General features: G+C 42.9%; 1 protein-coding gene across 1 annotated transcript in view; it reads left to right on the top strand.

The window, feature by feature from the left end:
• The window catches only part of LOC309401342 (cardiotrophin-2-like), a gene marked incomplete at both ends in the record, with an annotated part of 31,250 nt that extends 14,137 nt beyond the window's left edge, over positions 1-17,113 (top strand). The window contains 2 exons of the mRNA XM_081970408.1: positions 7,989-8,131; positions 16,655-17,113. Coding sequence (XP_081826534.1) covers positions 7,989-8,131; positions 16,655-17,113 — 602 coding nt within the window. The remainder of the gene's footprint in view (positions 1-7,988; positions 8,132-16,654) is intronic.
• Positions 17,114-19,631: the final 2,518 nt, after the last annotated feature.

Genomic DNA, 19,631 nt, shown 5'->3' with positions numbered 1-19,631 from the left:
GTATATTTGTTTAAGAAAGTGCTAAGCAGAGCCAGGATAATACAGAAAATATAATACAGAATTAGTTTGCTAACATTTAAAGGGCAACCAACCAAATCGTTACCTGGAAGTCATTAGTACAATGACTATGATTTAATAATATTTTATTATTTTTATCATTACTGGTATTTGCACTGCAGGTACATCTAATTGCAGTTCAAGGCCAATGCTCACCACTAATTATCACGAGTGTGCTAAGGAATTCAAGGCTGTTTGTCTTTCATCTTCCACTTTTTATATCCCAAATAAAGTCAATGAGGTTGAGGGAACATGACTGACAAAAGGAGGTGGCTGAGACCCATCTCTCCTGATATAGACCAGCTCTCTTTACTCAATGTTTCTTAACCTTGGCAACTTTAAGATGTGGGGGCTTCAACTCCCAGAATTCCTCAACAACCAGCCTACGCATCTTAATGCTGTCAAGTTAAGAAAGACTGCTCTGGCTCTACATCACCAATCTTGCTGCATCTTTGGGCAGCATCGTTGACTCTCTGGAGATGTATACCTCTACTTCCTACTTACCTTCACCTACCTGGTGGCACATCCTGACTGAGTACTATACAGGTGCAAAATGCGCTGTCCTTTCCTGACATTTTGTTGGAAGAAATATCGATCTGGTTCAGTTCCAAGTGGGGAGAAAGACACTGGAAACATGGAGGCTGATTGCAAAGATGGTTTATTGATGGACAAGACCACAAGGGTTTGAGATCCTGGTGCAGCTGAACACACGGAATTGAGAGACAGAGGTATTTATACCCACCCTTGGGCCTTGCCCTTGAGCTTCCTGTTCCTGTGTAATAAATGTATTCTATTGTTTGCTGTAATCAGACTCCCATGTGGTCATGTGGGGTCAGTTTGTCTGAATCAAATTGATTCACTCAAGCCTTCTGGGAGATGCAATGAAGAGCCATTCCTATTGTGTCTTAATGGCTTTCCTGGTTTAGATCTTGAGTGAGGGCTGATCCTACCATCCTACCAAATTCTTCCTTTGTTCAAAATATTCTGTCTTGAATGGATTACCAAATCTGCATTTGTAAAAGCTAGCCTCAGTTTAGTATCTACTTGAGGGCAAGGAACTGTGGCTCTGAGTTTCGGTCTCTCAAGATTTCTCTTTCTCTTTTGGGGGAAATATAATATTCTGCCTTTTTAATATTTCCTAAAATATTTCATTCTTCTAGGAGAGGGGTGGGTGCTAACTTTGTACAATTTGATAGCAGCTAAGTCCCTAAGCCAAGAAATTAAAAGACGCTTGCTCCTGGAGAGGAAAGCTATGGCAAATCTGGATAGCATACTAAAAAGCAGAGACATCACCCTGCCAACAAAAGTGTATATAGTCAAGACTATGGTTTTCCCAGTTGCAATGGATGGCTGTGAATGTTGGACCATAAGAAAGGCTGAGTGCCAAAGAATGGAGGCCTTTGAACTATGGAGCTGGAGAAGACTCCTGAGAATCCCTTGGACTGCAAGGCGATCAAACCGGTCAGTCCTAGAGGAGATCAACCCTGACTGCTCTTTAGAAGGCCAGATCCTGAAGATGAAACAATACTTTGGCCACCTAATGAGAAGGAAGGACTGACTGGAGAAGAGCCTAATGCTTGAGAAAGATGGAGGGCAAAAGAAGAAGAAGGGGACGACAGAGAATGAGGTGCCTGGATGGAGTCACTGAAGCAGTAGGCCTGAGCTTAAATGGACTCCAGAGGATGGTAGAGGACATGAAGGCCTGGAGGAATGTTGTCCATGGAGTCACAATGGGTCGGACAGGACTTCACAACTTACAACAACAACAAAGTCCCTCTGAGAATAGAGAGAGCCCGGCCAAACATGCATCAAATTTACTTTGTTTTTCAGATTATCTGGTAGAATCTACTTGCAAGGACTGGGGAGGAGAAACTGAGGCTGAGAATCCTGAGGGATGGAGTGGGTATTTCTACTAGCAGACCTGCCAAAGGAAGACACACACACTGAGGCTAAGACAGACACACACACACACACACACACACACACAGATGGAGGTCAGAGACAGGACAATGACATAATGTGAGATTTTCTGCCAAATCTGATTAATCTCCTGGACGGATGAATTCAGCCCATCTCCCTGCAGGAGTTTTCTGTAAATAACCGAGAAGGTGGAAATGCCATTCGGCTGATTTTTTGATAGGCTGAAATCCAGGCAGTCAATGAACTGATGTCACTTGCTGCCCTCTTCGGTTAAGGGATAAGCCCTGGCATCTAAAAAAGTTCCCAGCAGCTGGTTTCTGTTGACATATGATGGAGAATGTGGCAAAGGCAGTCTGAAAGGGAATAGGCCAGAAGGAAAAGCCAGTTGCAGCAATAAACCACACCTGTTGGATTTTGGTCTACCATGCAAGCTTAGGAGCTTGTCTGGGGAAGGTGCGTGCGTGTGCGTGTGTGCGCGTGTGTGTGTCTGTGTTGGTAGTGGTGGGGAGTGTCAACCCAACCTTCTATTTTTGTCGCATTCATGAGGTGCCAAGTCTGTTCCTCCCACCTGGAGGATTTAGTTGTTCTCACCTGGATGCCCTTGTGGCACCAGGAACCTCGGCATCACCTGCTGATATTTTGCTGGGCTGCAGGACGATTAAGCAGGCGGGCATCTCCTCCTCCTTTGGGGCCAGGCCAAGAAGGGTACAGTGTTTGCTCCCCCCCTCCCCAGTGCCTCCCGTGTACCCCATGGAGTTGGAATAAAACTCAGGAGTGGCAGCCTGCCCAGCTCCCTCAGCAGCTCCTCTTTCTCTGTCTTCTGCAATTTCTATGCAAATAGTAACCTGATGCCAGGACGTGCGGAGAGGCCTGTAACTGGCAGCTGGTATGGCTCAACCCGGTCCAGAGTTATTTGCCCTCTCGCCATCTCATTTCCCCAGCTCTGATGCCCCATGGATTATTTCCTGCTGAGAGGGTATTTTTGCCCATTGTTAGTAAAAGTGGCATTTAAACTTTCCCTCATTTCACCATCGTCCAGGAAGCCCCAGGTATATAGAGTGATGTATGACAGCAGCAGCAGCAGCAAACTCCCCCCCCCCACCCCTGCCCCACTCTCAGGGGGAGGAAGTGCCAGTATCTGAGTCTTGACACCATCCATGTCAATAGTGTTTCTTCCTGGAAACATTTGGACCAAAACAGTGTCAGGGTTTTGATTGAAGGCTCGGATGGCTCAAACTTCAAGGCTGGAAGATCTGGTGCAGGGGTGAAATTCAGCAGGTTCTGACAGGTTCTGGAGAACCGGTCGCGGAAATTTTGAGTAGTTCGGAGAACCAGCAAATGCCACCTCTGGCTGGCCCTCGTAGTGGGGTGGGAATGGAGATTTTGCAATATCCTTCCCCTGCGGTGCCCACCAAGCTACACCACACCATGCCCACCACCACGCCCACAGAACCGGTAGTAAAAAAATAAATGAATTTCACCACTGATCTGGTGGCTTGAATGGCTTGAACAGCGGGCAGAAATTAAACAGGGTATTAACTGGCTACGACAGGAAAAGCTTTTCCTGTGGGGTCTTTGCTGCTTTCTGAGCTTGGACATTTCATTACCAAACTAGGCAACATAATCAGTGCCAGTTGGGACAGGGTTTGCTCTCTCTGCCTCTTCCTACTAGTGCTGAAGATGTTACATAGTTTGGTGATCCCCACAGTTCAGCCCTGAGCTGCAGATATGCTCTTCTAATGCTGTTGGAGTTCTGCCTGTCAGGTGCCACTCACTATGTGCAGCTAGAAATGTTTGTTTGTTTGTTCATTCATTCATTGAATTTATTTGCTGCCCCTCTCATAGCAAATGACTGGACGGAGAGTTGTCCCCATTGTGGAGTTAACACCGGAGGCTTATCTTTCTCTCGGGAACCAGTTCTGAGGAAAGAATGCTGCTTTGAGAGATAGTGATCAATTTGCCCATCCTTAGTGCAAGATGAACAGGCTGGCTCCCTGCCACTCTCACACCCTTCTGATGAATAGTTGGAGAAGTTGGTGGAGTTGGTGGAACTGGCTACTTTGATTAAAGAAAAGAACTTAAGGACTTTTGTTTTCACGTGGAAACCGCTTCTGAGCTTCATGCTTGATGTGAAAACGGCTTGCTCGCAATATTATGGAAAAGCAAAAGGCTGTGATTTGATGTGAATGCCTTATTTTACTGTAACAGGGAGAGGTGGAAGTCAATGCTTCCTTTTCTTTTTTCTTTTCCCTATCTTTCCTCCCTTCCCTTCCCTCCTTCCCCCCTCCCCTGCCATTGTTCTTCTATTAACTTTTGTACTTTGTATTTTATAATACTCTATAACTTAATTTTTAAAAATGCAAAGAAAGAAAGAAAGAAAGAAAGAAAGAAAGAAAGAAAGAAAGAAAGAAAGAAAGAAAGAAGAAAGGCAGGAAGGCAGGAAGGCAATGCAAAGGGCTAGGATTGGTTGTCCTGAGCAGTTAGGTCTTAGCACCTGCCTGCAGCATCCAAAGCCAGATCCTGCCTAAGAGAACCCAATCATGCTAAAGCAACCTGAAGCATCGCATCCTTTTGACAGCTCGTAACTATTTGGAGGTGAAATAATCTGCCCTGTGACCTTCGTGCATACTTTTCCTTTCTTTCTCACCTGTCCAGGAAATTCAACAGCTTTCACTAGCAGCCACACCCTTTCTCACACGCCTTTGCATCTCTGCAGGCACCCCCCCCCTGCTCCTGTTTTAGGAGCTAGAAGGAAGAATGAGGCTATTTTACCCCCCTGTTTCTGCAGTGGGAGTGTTTGCTACCAAGGGGAGGGACCTTTCAGGGCTGGGAAATTTCAGAGGGGATAACACCTTGGGGACTGTCTATAAAGAGCTGACTCTTGGGAACTCATGTACCAACCACGAGCTGCCATCTCCTCCAGCAAAGGGAGCTCCCGGTCTGAAGAGAGAGGGTGGGGGAAGAGAACAGAGAGGAGGAGAAAAAGCACCTGAGCATCTTTCACTCAGAAAGTTTTTTCTTTTGGAAGAAGAGATACCTTCATCCACCATTAGGGGGTGACAGATAGGAGCTGGTCTTTGCGAGGGAGTCAAGACGTTGGCCAACTTGTCTTGAAAGCTAGTCATGAGTCCGTGTTTAGGTAAGTCTTCAGGATGGTCACTTTGAGGTTGATAAATCTGTGGGGCTTGCAAATTCTTTGGGGAAGGGGTGGAAAACTTTGAAGAATGTTGTTACTCTGCTGTTGGGGATAGAGTTGGTATCTTTAAAGTGAGGAGTATCTATTGCGATCCCCCCCCCCTTTTGATGAAGAAGGTGAAAAACCCAGCTTTCGGTTGTATCTTTGCTACTTGAGGTGTAAATGCCTGAGACAACCTGAAATATTTGGAAGTGAATCTCCTAGGTGATTCCCCATGAGGAAAAGCCTAAAATAATAAGCAAAAGCATTAACAATTTGCTGTTGCACGTTAACAGTATTCACCAATTTCTGGTCTCACATTTCCTAAGAAGAGAGGTTGTTCCTCGTGAGACAACATGGATGGAGTGGAGTAGTGAGGATGGGTTTGCAACCATGTTGGTTTGGTCCCATCTCTTTGTGTTGATGGGAAGAGGTCTATTGTTGCAATCTCAAGAAGAAGATAAAAGAAAAGGAAGTTTCAGGAGAACTGCAAAGATTACCAGGGCTTTGCATTTGGGTGGGAAGAGGAGGCTGAAGTTTGAGGAGGACTTAGTTTTCTGAAATCAGCCTCACTGACGTTTGGGTAATGCCCCAGGTCCTTCAAAAGGATGACTCTTGCCTTGATGCTCTCCATCCTTAAAACATATGAAGAATGGTTGCTAAAACAAAAATAAGAATGGTTTCAGGAATTGGGTATGCCTGTTTGATGAAAAGATGAATTAGGGTGACATGATAGCAGCTCTTCAATATCTCAGGGGCTGCCACAAAGAAGAAGGAGTCAGGCTACCCTCCAAACCATCTGAAGGCAGGATAAGAAACAATGAATGACCATAATGACCACAAAGAAATTAAATTTGCTGATATCTATGGTGATTGGTTTGTTTCTGGAAATGGAAAGAGTGGAATACTGAAAGAGGAATTAAGTGGAGGGGAAATCTACCCCAGATGGCAAGACACAGAAGAAGAAAAAAACAAAAGAATTTATGGATTTAAAGAGAGAAATTTTATTAGCAACATCATTGATAACACTACTGACAATTAAAGATAAGCTGATTAAGGAAACAGAAGAAGGGCATCAAAATTACATGAGAGATTTTATAAGCAAGGAGTTGCTAAGAGGAGTCCATACAAACTTGATTAAGGAGCTGATTAGAGGATTGACACCACAAATGGCAGAAGATATGAGACTGTTTTGCTAATTGAAAGATACAGGTTGATAGATGGAAGAGTATAATTTTAAACTAGTTAAACTTAGTGAAATTTAGTGACAATAGATATAGTTAAATAAATAATTGATAATGATAATAATGTATACAATGTGTAATGTTATGGTAAGTAATAATTGGATATGAATATTGAATGGTACCCATGAAAGGAAGATTAGAAATCCTTTTGGATTATATATAAAGGTTAATAAAAAAGAACTAAGTTAGATATAGTTAAGTCTTGATTATTAGGGGGGAAATGTTATGATACAGGATATAGTCAAATAAAGGAGGGATAATGATAACAACGTATATACAGATATAGGTGCAACATAAGGAAACTGGATGTAAATTGTAAACAGTGGTTTGGAAAGGAGGATTAGAAAATTTTGTTATTAAATATTATGGATGTTTAGCTAGAATAGGACATAAGGATTCAGTGTTATTGGAGGATTTTAGAAATAGTAAATGAAATGCCAGTATGTGGTTATGTATTAAATCTTGGTATATTTTATGATGAAGGACCTTTAAACAATTATAGTCAAATGAAAATGGAGGTATGATGATGGTAACATGTATAAATATCTGAGTTAAAATAGTTGAGTTAATATGAATTATGTTTGTTGACTGTGGAAGAGATGCACGAAAGCCTTTTTGTAACCAACTGATACACTTTCTACAGTATGTGAAGAAGGATGTGTTGTGTTTGTTTTGAAAATTTAAAAAAAAATATTAAAAAGAAGAAGCAATGAATGGAAACTAATTGAGGAGAGAACCAATCTAGAACTAAGGAGAAATTTCCTGACAGTTAGAGCAATTAATCAGTGGAATGACTTGCCTCCAGAAGTTGTGAATGCCCCAACACTGGACAACTATTTGTCTGAAATGATATAGGGTTTCCTGCCTGAGCAGAGGGTTGGACTTGAACAGGACCCCCCAAACTTGACAACTTTAAGACTTGTGGACTTCAACTCCCAGAGCTGGCTGGAGAATTCTGGGAGTTGAAGTCCACAAGTCTTAAAATTGCCAAGTTTCAAGACCTCTGGACCAGAAGGTCTCCAAGGTCCCATCCAACTCTGTTATTCTGTTATTCCTTCTTTCTATTGTTACTGGTTCATTACCTTCTATGGCCCCTTCCTTTTTCTTTATGATCTTCTGGGTAGTCATAAAGATGAGTCTTACTGTGTGCAGAAATGGACAGACTGACTCTAGAGCCCAAAGTCAAGGGTGAGACGCAATATCACGAAATCTGGGACAAATGGTACCGATGGTTAAAAACGAGGGGAAAAGGCCAGGGTAGAAAAATACAGACAAGTTAAGAATGGGAAGATATGGAATTGAGAATGTGTGATAGGTAGGAATTGGATATGTATTTGTATGATGAGTAATTATGTAAAAGAAAGGATCGACAGACAGATAATCTGACTACACACACTTATGTAATGGATATAAAATGTAATTGTTGTAAGATCTAATCACTATGTGGGAACGTTTATGCCAGAAATGTCACAATATGTCCAATGTTTTTAATGTTTATCTAATAAAAAGCTTTTAAAACCTCTTACTGAAGAGAGCAAACACATGGGTGGCAATGGCTCATTGGCTTTTTTCTCTTTTCCCCCCCTCCCCAGTTACAAGCCTCTGCCTAATTTGTGCAAGCCTGATCCAGGTTGTCTTTCCTGAAAGGAATGGTTCTGTTAACACTGTCATCCTGCAAACCTTCAACTTGGCTTCTCACCTGAAAGGCAATAGCTCCGTCCTCCTTGAGACCTACGTAAGTCATTGATCCTGAAAGATCTGGAGACCTTGAGCAGGTTGCATAGATTTTCCCATCAGGGAGTCCATAAATGTTTTTTGGGGAATCCTAAACCTTCCTTGGGAATTGATTCTGTTCTCAGCACCCACTGGAACAAGGAAGCCTTACCTGGTATTTAATAGGTGACATCCTCAATTGATGCTAGGCAGGCATGGCATTCACTTACCTTCCCTACTGGTTCGCAAGTGTGAGCATGCTCGTGCTCACATCACTTGATTGTGCCATGTCCACACATGCGCACCGCCTTCCGTGCACGTGCTTTGCCTAAAAAAAGGGACTAAATGGGATGTCATAGAGCCGGTGTGGGTGGGCGTGGTCACCTGTGATTTCCCCTACCAGTTCGGGCGCGGCGGTCAGAACTATCAGAATACTGCCTCTGATGCAAGGTCCAAGAGAACAGAACAGCCCCCTACCTGTATGTACAAGTAGTTCTTGACTTACAACAGTTCACTTAGTGCCCATTCAAAGTTACGACAGCAATGAGAAAAGTTACTTATGACCATTTTTCTTCGTCATAAGCCTTTGCAACATCCCCATGGTCACCTGATCAAAATTCGGATGCTTGGCAACTGGTTCGTACTTATGGTGGTTGCAGTGTCCTGGGGTCATGCGATCCGCTTTGGCGACCTTATGACAAGCAAAGTCAATGGGGGAAACCAGATTCACTTAAGAACCAGGTTACTAATTTAGCAACTGCAGTGATTCACTAAATGAATGTGGAAAGAAAAGTCGTAAAATGGGGGCAAAACTCACTTAAGAAATTTCTTACTTAGCCACATAAATGTTGGGCTCAATTGTGGTCATAAGTCGAGGATTACCTGTACTAAGTGTGCCCACCCTGAATGTTATGGCGAATTCCCTGAGTTATATCCTGCAAAATTCCTTAATAAGAAAGATTAGAGCTGCTGGTTGCTGACCCCTGCTCTAGATAATCCATGTGTTACTTGACTGGCCCTCCCAACGTTCACACCAAGGAGAGGTTGGGTGCAAGATAGGAAAATGTTTCTCACTCTTTCTTCCATCTTTCTTTTCATCAGAAAAAGAAAGGAGAAACTAGCTCTACCATGTATTTTGATTGACAAGGAGCCGTTAGGTCAAGTGCTTCATACTTGAATTATAAAAGGCAACAGTCCTTCTGTAATTGCACAATAAGTACCTTTTTGTCAGGAAATAGTTCTAAGAAAGGGACTGACTCAGTAGTGGTGGAGCTCACGCAACTATTCATATGTTGTTAAACCACAATTTACACTGTAATCTAGTGGGCAGCTTGGCAGTTTGGCAAACTCTGAAGTGGATTTCTGTCATCATACATTCAGCGTTGGGAGTAAACATCAGTTCCCGAGAAGTCTGTAAATTGAAATTGCATTTCTGGAGTGTTTGTATCTAACCGCGGTGTTGCCAAAATCATGAAATGCGTCTTGTGGCATCAGAAAGCAGGTAGCATTCTTTTGTAGTGGTGCCCAAATGTCACGCAAAGGAATCTGAGGGGTAGAGGTTGTATTGTAAGGCATATTTCGTGCTCACCTACATGCCTTCGGAGAGGTTGCCCGGAAGGGCTACCAGGACCTTAAGCACCTTAGAAACTGGTCTCCAATCAGCCCCTACGTCCTTCCAGAGTGCCAGTAGGACATGCAAGACTGATCTTGCCTTACGCTAAAAATACTAGGGCAAAGTGTAGATCTCCCATTGATGGAATCAAGTGAAGGAATAGAATAACAGAGTTGGAAGGGACTTGGAGTCTTCTAGTCCAACCCAACCCCTTGCCTAGGCACCACTTCAGACAAATGGTTATCCAACATCTTCTTAAAAACTTCCAGTGTTGGAGCATTCACAACTTCTGGAGGCAAGTTGTTCCACTGTTTAATTCTTCTAACTGTCAGGAAATTCCTCCTTAATTCTAAGTTGCTTCTCTCCTTGATTAGTTTCCACCCATTGCTTCTTGTCCTACCCTCAGGTGCTTTGGAGAATAGCTTGACTCCCTCTTCTTTGTGGCAACCCCTGAGATATTGGAAGACTGCTATCATGTCTACCCTAGTCCTTCTTTCTATTAAACTAGACATACCCAGTTCCTGCAACCGTTCTTTATATGTTTTAGCCTCCAGTCCCCTAATCAGCTTTGTTACTCTTCTCTGCACATTTTCTAGAATCTCTACATTTTGTTTACATCATGGCGACCAAAACTGAATGCAGTTAGCTATTGACTGACAACCACAATTGTCCCCGAAATGTCTGTTGCTGTGCGATGTCTCACTGTCGTTGTTAAATGAGTTTTGCCCCATTTTGCAACTTTTCTTGCCACAGCTGTTAAGAGAATTTGGCTTCCCTACCGTCTTTGCTTGTCAGAAGGTGATCACATGACCCTGGGACACTGCAGCTGTCATAAATATGAGTCAATTAAGGGTCTTAATTTTGATCAAATGACTATGAGGTTGCAACAATGGTCATAAGTGTGAAAAATTGGCATTAGTCACTTTTTTTCACCGCTGTTATAACTTTGAATGGTCCCTTAATGAATGGTTGTAAGTCAAGGTCTATCTATAATGGAAAATTCTGGATATGTTGTAGAGAAGGCAGAACCCAGGATGGGTCCTTCCCCCACAAGCCTCTCACTTGAGACCCTCTTGGGGGGACGCCAGTGGTGGGATTCAAATAATTTAACAACCGGTTCTCTGATCTAATGACCAGCTGGGTAGGCGTGGCTCGGTGGTCATGTGACTGGATGGGCATGGCCAACTCAACGTCACTCAAGTCAATGGGCACTTCTCCTTAGTTGTTACAATGTAATAAGGGTTAACCGAAGAGGCAGTTTCTGTAAGCAGGGCAATAAAGATTAGGCTAGAAACAACACCAGAATGTTTCTTTCCTGCCTTCCTTACAGGATTAGCCCTGTAAAGTGGAAAAAAACAAAACAAAAGGAGATTTCTTCCAACATCCGGTTCTCCGAACTACTTAGAAAGTTAACAACTGGTTCTCCCAAATTGGTGCAAACTGGCTGAATCCCACCACTGGGGGAATGCCCAACCTCAGGAGGTGGGCCCTGGTGTGCCTTTTGGGGAGAATTGAGCTGGGACACATCTTCAGACTATCAGCCAGAAATATTCCTCTCAACTGAATACTGTAAATAAAGGATAAATGCACGTGGGAAGTTTTGCGCTTCTGGGTTGAAGACAGTTGTGGGATTCAAAATTTGTTACTACCGGTTATATGGGCGTGGTGTAGCTTGGTGCGCATGGTGTGGCTTGGTGGGCGTGGCCTGGTGGACGTGACAGGGGAAGGATAATGCAAAATCCCCATTTCCTCCCGATCAGCTGGGACTCGGTAGGCAGAGAATAGATGGTGAAGGAGCCAGACAGAGGTGGTATTTACCAATTCTCCAAACTACTCAAAATTTCCACTAACGGTTCTCCAGAACTGGTCAAAACCTGCTAGATATCACCTCTGGCGGAAGACTTCTGTACCCAACAGGATGCCTTCCAGGTGTGTTAAAAACTCCCAGAGTTCCCAGCCAGCTCTGTCTCATTCTTGGGACGTCAAATTGGGCACAAGGCTTCCTGCCCCCAGTAGCAGGAGAAAAGGGAAGGTGGGGGGGGGGCTTCTGCAGCCACCAGAGCCCCCTTGGGGCTACACAGCAATGTCAGAATGGCAGCTGTCATTGTGTGCCCTTCCTGTTTGTGAGAACTTGTGGTTTTGTAGAGCAACGTCGTGTTACACAATGGCTCTATGTGCTATGGGGCTCTGTCACTAGAGGCTTTCAAGAAAAGATTGCACAACCATTTGTCCAGGATAGTATAAGGACTCTTGCTTGAACAAGGGGTTGGAGTAGAAGACCTCCAAGGTCCCTTCCAGCAATAGGAGCCTGTGATTCTGTGAAATTCTGTGGATTCTGCGGTTTCTTCCCCAAACCGCCATAACTTTAACCTTAGACTGTCTACTGTGGACCTCGCCCCATTCCTCAGAGGTCTGTAAGGGGGGGGGCGTGCATAAGCGCACCAATGTGCCTACTGTCCTCCTGTCCCAACTTATTCATATCCATTTCCTGTATTCATAATCATGCTTATACTTCTATCTGTTATACAATACAATACAATACAATACAATACAATAGTAGAGTTGGAAGGGACCTTGGAGGTCTTCTAGCCCAACCCCCTGCCTAGGCAGGAAACCCTATACCGTTTCAGACAGATGGCTATCCAACATCTTCTTAAAGACTTCCAGTGTTGGGGCATTCACAACTTCTGGAGGCAACTTCTGTTCCACTGATTAATCGTTCTCACTGTCAGGAAGTTTCTCCTCAGTTCTAAGTTGCTTCTCTCCTTGGTTAGTTTCCACCCATTGCTTCTTGTTCTACCCTCAGGTGCCTTGGAGAATAGCTTGACTCCCTCTTCTTTATCTTATACATGCTTGACAAAATAAATAAAAATAAATAAAAAAGGAACAAAAAAAGGGAGAGGGGAGGGAGGGATGGAAGAAGGAAGGAAGGAAGGAAGTTTGCTCCTGGAATTGTGGGTTCTCCATCGCTGGAGGTTCTGAAGAAGAGATTGTCCAGGCATTTGTCCATGATGATATAAGGACTCCTGCTTTGGGCAGAGGGTTGGGCTAGATGACTTCTGACTTTCAGCCCTAGGATTCTACGATTTAAAAAAAAAAGTTCTCCAATTAAGCATGTATTAGATAACATAGGCAAGTATAAACATTATTTTGAATGCATGAAATGGGTATGAATAAAAGGGAACATTAGGACAAGGATGGTAGGCACAATGATGCACTTATGCACGCCCCTTAAGGTTGGACTAGATGACCTCTGACTTCCAACACTAGGATTCTATGATTCTATGATCCAATTTGTTATTGCCATCAGAACCAGCCAAGAAAGGCTGGGTGTCACTAGCCTATTGTTCTTCTTAGTGCGTCTTGGCTTTGCAACACGATCAGGGATGGGGGGTGGGTGGGAGGAGAAGAGAAACCCGTTCCCCTTCCAATCTGCCACCCGTTCAATTGGCATTATTTTCATCCCGCAGAGAGTGGCTGGGTGCCCAACTATTTCCCATGCCTCGTTTCTTCAAGGCCTCAGATACCAGACGGAGTGAGGTCATTACAATCTTACCACCTAGGCCCAGGCAGGCAGCCAAGATGCCTCCGGGATCCCTGTTAATTGCTCAAAGTGGAACTGTGATTGAGTGGTCTGGGAAACAACCAGATCTGTTTCTGGGCCCTTCAGCCCACTCTGCGAGGAATTCCTAAGGGATGAAGAGGCTAGGATGCTCTCCCCAACATGACTGAGAAGTGACAAAGCAGGCATCCACATCCTGACAACTCACTTAAAATATTGAAACTTTTGGAAATCCCATCTTGAAGTAGACTTTCGTGTGTGGGTGTGAGAGAGAGAGATTCTGTAGATTTTGGTCATTTTCTCGGTAGCTTTCACAGACCACTTGCAACAGTTCACTTAGTGGGCATTCAAAGTTACAACAGCACTGAAAAAAGCGACTTATAGCCATTTTTCACATTTACGACCTTTGAAGCATCTTGTGATCAAAATTCAGATCCTTGGGAACCGGTTTACACTTATGACCGTTGCTGTGTCCCAAGGTCGTGTGAATCACCTTCTGACAAGCAAAGTCAATAGGGAAGACAGATTCAAGGCTACAAGGCTACAAGGCTACAAGCTTATCAACTGCAGTGATTCACTTAACACAGGGGTGTCCAAACTTGGGAACTTTAAGACTTGTGGACTTCAACTCCCAGAATTCCCCAGCCAGCCATGCTAGGCTAGGGAATTCTGGGAGTTGAAGTCCACAAGTCTTAAAGTTCCCAAGTTTGGACACCCCTGACTTAACACCTTGAAACTGACATTCCTAAAGTACACGCACACACACACACGCCCGCGTGATGTTCTCCAGAGTTGGATAAGTGTAATGCCCACTGTCCACAACCTGATACCAAGATTCGTTTTAGTCACCATGATTTTAAAAAGATGTTGAGATCTAGAAAGAGTGCAGAGAAGAGCAACAAAGATGAGTAGGGGACTGGAGGCTAATACATATGAAGAACGGTTACGGGAATTGGGTATGTCTAGTTTAATGAAAAGAAGGACTAGGGAAGACATGATAGCAGTCTTCCAATATCTCAGGGATTGCCACAAAAGAAGAGGGAGTCAAGCTATTCTCCAAAGCACTTGAGGCCAGGACAAGAAGCAATGGGTGGAAACTAATCAAGGAGAGAAGCAACCTAGAACTAAGGAGAAATTTCCTGAGAGTTAGACCAATCAATCAATAGAACAAGTTGCTTCCAGAAGTTATAAATTCTCCAACACTGAAAGTTTTAAAGAAGAGATTAGACAAACATTTGTCTGAAATGGTGTAGGGTTTCCTGCCTAATCAGGGGGTTGGACTAAAAGACCTCCAAGGTCCCTTCCAACTCTGTTATTTTATTCTATTTATTCTAACAATGGTGGCAGTAGCAAAGGTGAGTTTGCAACCCTGTTGGTTTGGTCCCATCTCAGGTCTTCGTGTTGATGGGAAGGAGTGTCTCTTGTTGCAATCCCAAGAAGTGATAACAGAAGGAAGGTCAGGAGAACTGCAAAAGTTACCAGGGCATTTGGGTGGGAAGAGGAGGCTGAATTTTGAAGAAGAGTTAGGTTTCTGAAATCAGCCTCACTGGCGTTTGGCTAAGGCCCCAGGTCCTTCAAAAGGATGACTCTTGCCTTGATGCTCTCCATCCTTAAAACATATGAAGAATGGTTGCTAAAACAAATGAAGAACGATGGCAGGAATTGGGTATGTCTAGTTTAATGAAACATGGGGAAGTGGCTAAGACACTGAGCTTGTTGATCAGAAAGGTTGGCAGTTTGGCAGTTCGAATCCCTAGTGCTGCATAATGAAGTAAGCTCCCGTTACACGTCCCAGATTCTGCCAACCTAGCAGTTTGAAATCATGTAAAAATGCAAGTAGAAAAATAGGAACCACCTTGGTGGGAAGGTAACAACCTTCAGTGTTTAATCGTGCCAGCCACATGACCGCGGAGACGTCTTCGGACAACGCTGGCTCTTCGGCTTAGAAACGGAGATCAGCACCACCTCCTAGAGTCGGGAACGACTAGCACATATGTGCAAGGGGAACCTCACCATTACTTTAATGAAAAGAAGGACTAGTGGTGGCATGATAGCAGCTCTCCAATATCTAAGGGGATAGGATAGCATATTGGAGAGATATACACTTAACAATGGTAGCAAGAAAGGTTGTAAAATGGGGCAAAACACACTTAACAAATGTCTCACTTAACAACAGAAATGTTGGGCTCAATTGTGATCGTAAGTTGAGGACTACCTGTATATTAAGTTTTTCAGTCAATGCAAAGTGAGCTTAAGGGTTCTTGGGTGGTCTTTGATTGAGCATTGAACCAACTCGTATTGGCTTATTTTCAACAAGGTGGCTGCATTGTACATCCTGAAATCATAAAAACTGATAAAAGACCCCCAAGAACACATGGTAAAATAGAGTGCCCTGGTTTTATTTCTCTGGTAATTCCCCCTTGAGCTCCATCACCGTTTCGTGCCCACTGATGTTGTTTATTTTTAAAATTAGATTTTTACTCTGCATTTTGGTTAGGCGCTCAAGCCAATGGTCCTAGCTGTGTCGCCATAGCATCTCTTTTGATCCACAGCCACAACAGAGAGAATAGGCTGGACATAGAGAAGGAGAACAGCTCAAAGTCACCCAGTGAATGCCCATAACAGAGAATGGATTAAAATCACTGTCTCTCCAAGGACATTCTAATACTTTTAACAGCACACCAAGAGAGATAGTTCTCTTAAGGTTTATTTTTTTGGAAGGTTTTTGCTCTATTTCTAGAAAACTTTGAGTATTCTAATAATTTCTGCCAACATTCCCTTTAGTGGGCATCATTTGGGCTTTTTTACGTGCCAAACCAGTAGTAATGCTGGCAGGAACCCACCCATGACCAATATATATTATATGACACGGACAAAAAATACAATCTAGTTTGGATGTGTATACATGTACATGGTGAGAGAAACAAATCTTATGAGTTTACCAGTCATAGGGAACAAAGCTGTTACAGAATCTGGTAGTCCTTCTAGAAATACTTCGAAACTTCCTTCCAGAGGGCAACAACAGAAACAGACTGTGAAGTGGGTGTGTGGGGTCTCTAACAATGCTTTGAGCGCTAAGCGCATAGTGCTTATAAGCAATATAAGCAGAATGATGGGAAGTGAGCTTACTCTAATCTTCTTGGTTGTCCTTACTACTCTCTGTATGGACTTTCTACCTGAGGCACTGCTGCTACCAAACCAAACAGTGATGCTGTTTGTTTAAACGCTCTCAATTGCGCCTCTATAAAAAGTGGCCAGGACAGAAGGAGAAATATGTGTTCTCCTCATCCGACACATGAAATGCAGATGCATGTATATCATGGTCACTTTATGTTTTCTCCTGATATCTGTATCATTCTTTTTCTTCCCAGCTCAAACACCAAGGTCGTCCATTTACAGATAAAGACTTCCAAGTCCAGGGACTAAGTTATGACGGATTGCCAGTGGCTGCCATTTCTTTCCGGGAATGGCGAATCCTCAATGATCTTAACCGTCTGGACAAGAACTACAAGGCTTATAGCATTATCTCGGAATTCTTGCAGTTGGTCTGGGATGATCAATTTGAACTCAACCCCACCGAAGATAGCCTTCTAAATATGCTGAAAGATACCCGGATGCAAGTCCAGGGCCTTGTTAATAATTTGACCATCATCATATCTGCCTTGAGGGCCCCACCCTCACCTGTTACTGACCCTCTCACGTTGGACGTAGTTAAAACCAACACCTTTGAGAAAAAAGTTCGGGGATACGTGGTGTGTTCCACGTATAAGCAATGGATCGATCGGACCGTACGAGATTTTAATCTTCTTGTGAAGACACACCCTGTTTAAGAGTTATTCGAAGTGTTTCGGGAGGGGAAGATAATTCTTACACCCCACTGTTTCTTACACCCCATTGCAGATTTCTCAGGGAATTTATGTGTAGGCAGAAGACAAGTACACCATAATGGGATTAATCTGGGAACCTTCTTGCTAGGTAAACTCAAACTTCTGTTCTGGAAAAATCCCAATGTTCAAGTTCTAAGAAGAAACCAAGAATGCTCTGAGCTAATTGGTTGCCTCTCTTGGCTGTGCATGGTGCTGATTGGCTCTCTTGTAATGTTACTAACAGTCAATTCCGGAGCATGATTTCTAGAGGCAAGCTGTTCCACTGGTTAATTGTCCTCATTGGTATTAAGTTTCTTCTTAATTCCAGGTTGCTTCTCTCTTTGATTAGTTTCCAACCGTTGCATCCTGTCCTGCCCTCCGGTTCTTTGGAGAATAATTTAACCCCCCTCCTCTTCATGGCAGCCCCTCAAGTACTGGAATACAGCTATCATGTCACCCCTAGTCCCTCTTTTCTTTAGACTAGCCAAATACAAATCTTGCCGTCATTCTTCATATATTTTAGTCTCCAGGCTTTTTGATCATCGTAGTTGCTCTTCTCTAAACTTTTTCAAGGTCTCAACATACTTTTTGCAATATGGTGACCAAAATTGGCTGCAGTATTTCAGGTGTGGTCTTATTAGGGTTATTAAACCAACCAATTTTTCAACGTAGCCCAGTTTTGCGAAAAATGCTGGGTTTTGCCAAAAAATGTTATAAAACTTGACCATACAATTCTGCAAATGGCTATAAGTAGGGGCTGATTGCTGAGCACCTCAAATGTGGACATGTGACCACAGAGGAGAGCCTGACCATTGGCACTTCAGAACCAGGTTGTAAGTATCTCTGGGGAGATCTGTCATAACTTTGAATGGTTGCTAAGCAATTGGTCGTAAATTGAGGACTACCTGTATTCTCTGGTTTGAGGCAAATGTGTAACAAAGTCTTTCAGACCTCCCTTATATGCTTATACTGACATATTTTAAGAGGTTGTTTTCAAACTCTTTGGATGGATAGCAGGGCGTGAGAGGCTGAGTTTTATTGCTAGCCAAGTTGGCATCTGAGGTTAGAGTGATGCCAGGCATTGGTAGATGCCCACATGGACAAGGATGAAGAATTTAGCACTCACACAAATATATGGGGCAGGAGTCATACCACATGTTAGATCAATTCATTTGCTGAATCAGCGATTCTTGGCTACTAGAAGGCTTTTGATTTCAGTGGGTTGTATAAGAAGTTGACCACATTGCGCGGATTTCCTTTGCCTTCTCTTTCCCTACTTCAGTTTCCCAAAAGTGAAAATAATGGCCTCTACCATGTGATCAGAGTCCTACCCTGCCCCTTTGCATGTAAAGCATGTTTTAAAAAAGGGGATGCGGCTTAAATCATGTCATTGTAGCTGCCATCTTGACTTTTTTGACCTTTGGGGTAGGTCTTCTTTAGTCATTCTGGGAGTCCTGTTTGGGGTAAAATGCAATGACTGTTTCAACAACAACAAAACAACATTAATAATATTAATAATAATAATTTATATTATAGAGATATTTAGATGCGTTATTTATATAGTATTTAATGATAGAGCACAGAAGGGGATTTTGTCTTTACTTAAGCCTTCCTTAAGTCTTTACTTAGTCGAAGATGTTTTGGTATTTCGGAGAACAGTTACCATGAGCTAAAACTGTTCCAAAAAACAACATGTGTGATTTTTTTTTTTAAAAAAAAGAATAAAAAAAACAATGGAAAAATAAACGGCAAAATGAAGATGGTACAAGGAAACATGCATGATAATGAAGTTCTATCATTTGATATTTGCAGCTATAGTTACTGATACCGGATAAACCTCTATGCTTGTTTCAAAGTTAATATGGATTTTATACAAAAGTTCAGGACTGAATTCTCCAGAGGAATTCATGCACAGATTTGCTATCTAGAGGTTTTTGTTTTGTTTTTTTGTTTTTTACATTTTAAGACTTTTGCCTTTGTAGAGATGAATTGACTTCATGAAACAGAATTTTTAAGTAACTTAAACAAATAAAATGTTCTATTTTTGATACCTACGTCTCCTGTACAATCTCCCAGTGTGTGTTTTCTATATTTGTACACAAAAAAATATTTTGTATAATAAATATACACATCTTAAAATGCATGTTGTGTCTTTCTTGGGGGAAGGTTTAGGCCAGGGGTGTCCAAACTTGGGAACTTTAAGACTTGTGGACTTCAACTCCCAGAATTCCCCAGCCAGCCATGCTGGCTGGTGAATTCTGGGAGTTGAAGTCCACAAGTCTTAAAGTTCCCAAGTTTGGACACCCCTGGTTTAGGCAAACTGGGGTCTTAGGTTAAGGAGAAATAATATTGTGGGGACAAACACTTCTGGGCTGTAAGTAACTGGATTCCCACAAGGTGGCAATGGAAAGTTGGATTTAAAAAAAAACCATTTTGCTGCCATCTAGAGTTAGCTGGATATTTGCACCCTATTTTTTTTCTT

The sequence above is a fragment of the Natrix helvetica genome (assembly GCF_964273705.1).
Source record: "Natrix helvetica genome assembly, chromosome: Z".
In the NCBI taxonomy this organism is placed as follows: domain Eukaryota; kingdom Metazoa; phylum Chordata; class Lepidosauria; order Squamata; family Natricidae; genus Natrix; species Natrix helvetica.
This window is presented reverse-complemented; position numbering and strand designations above follow the sequence as displayed.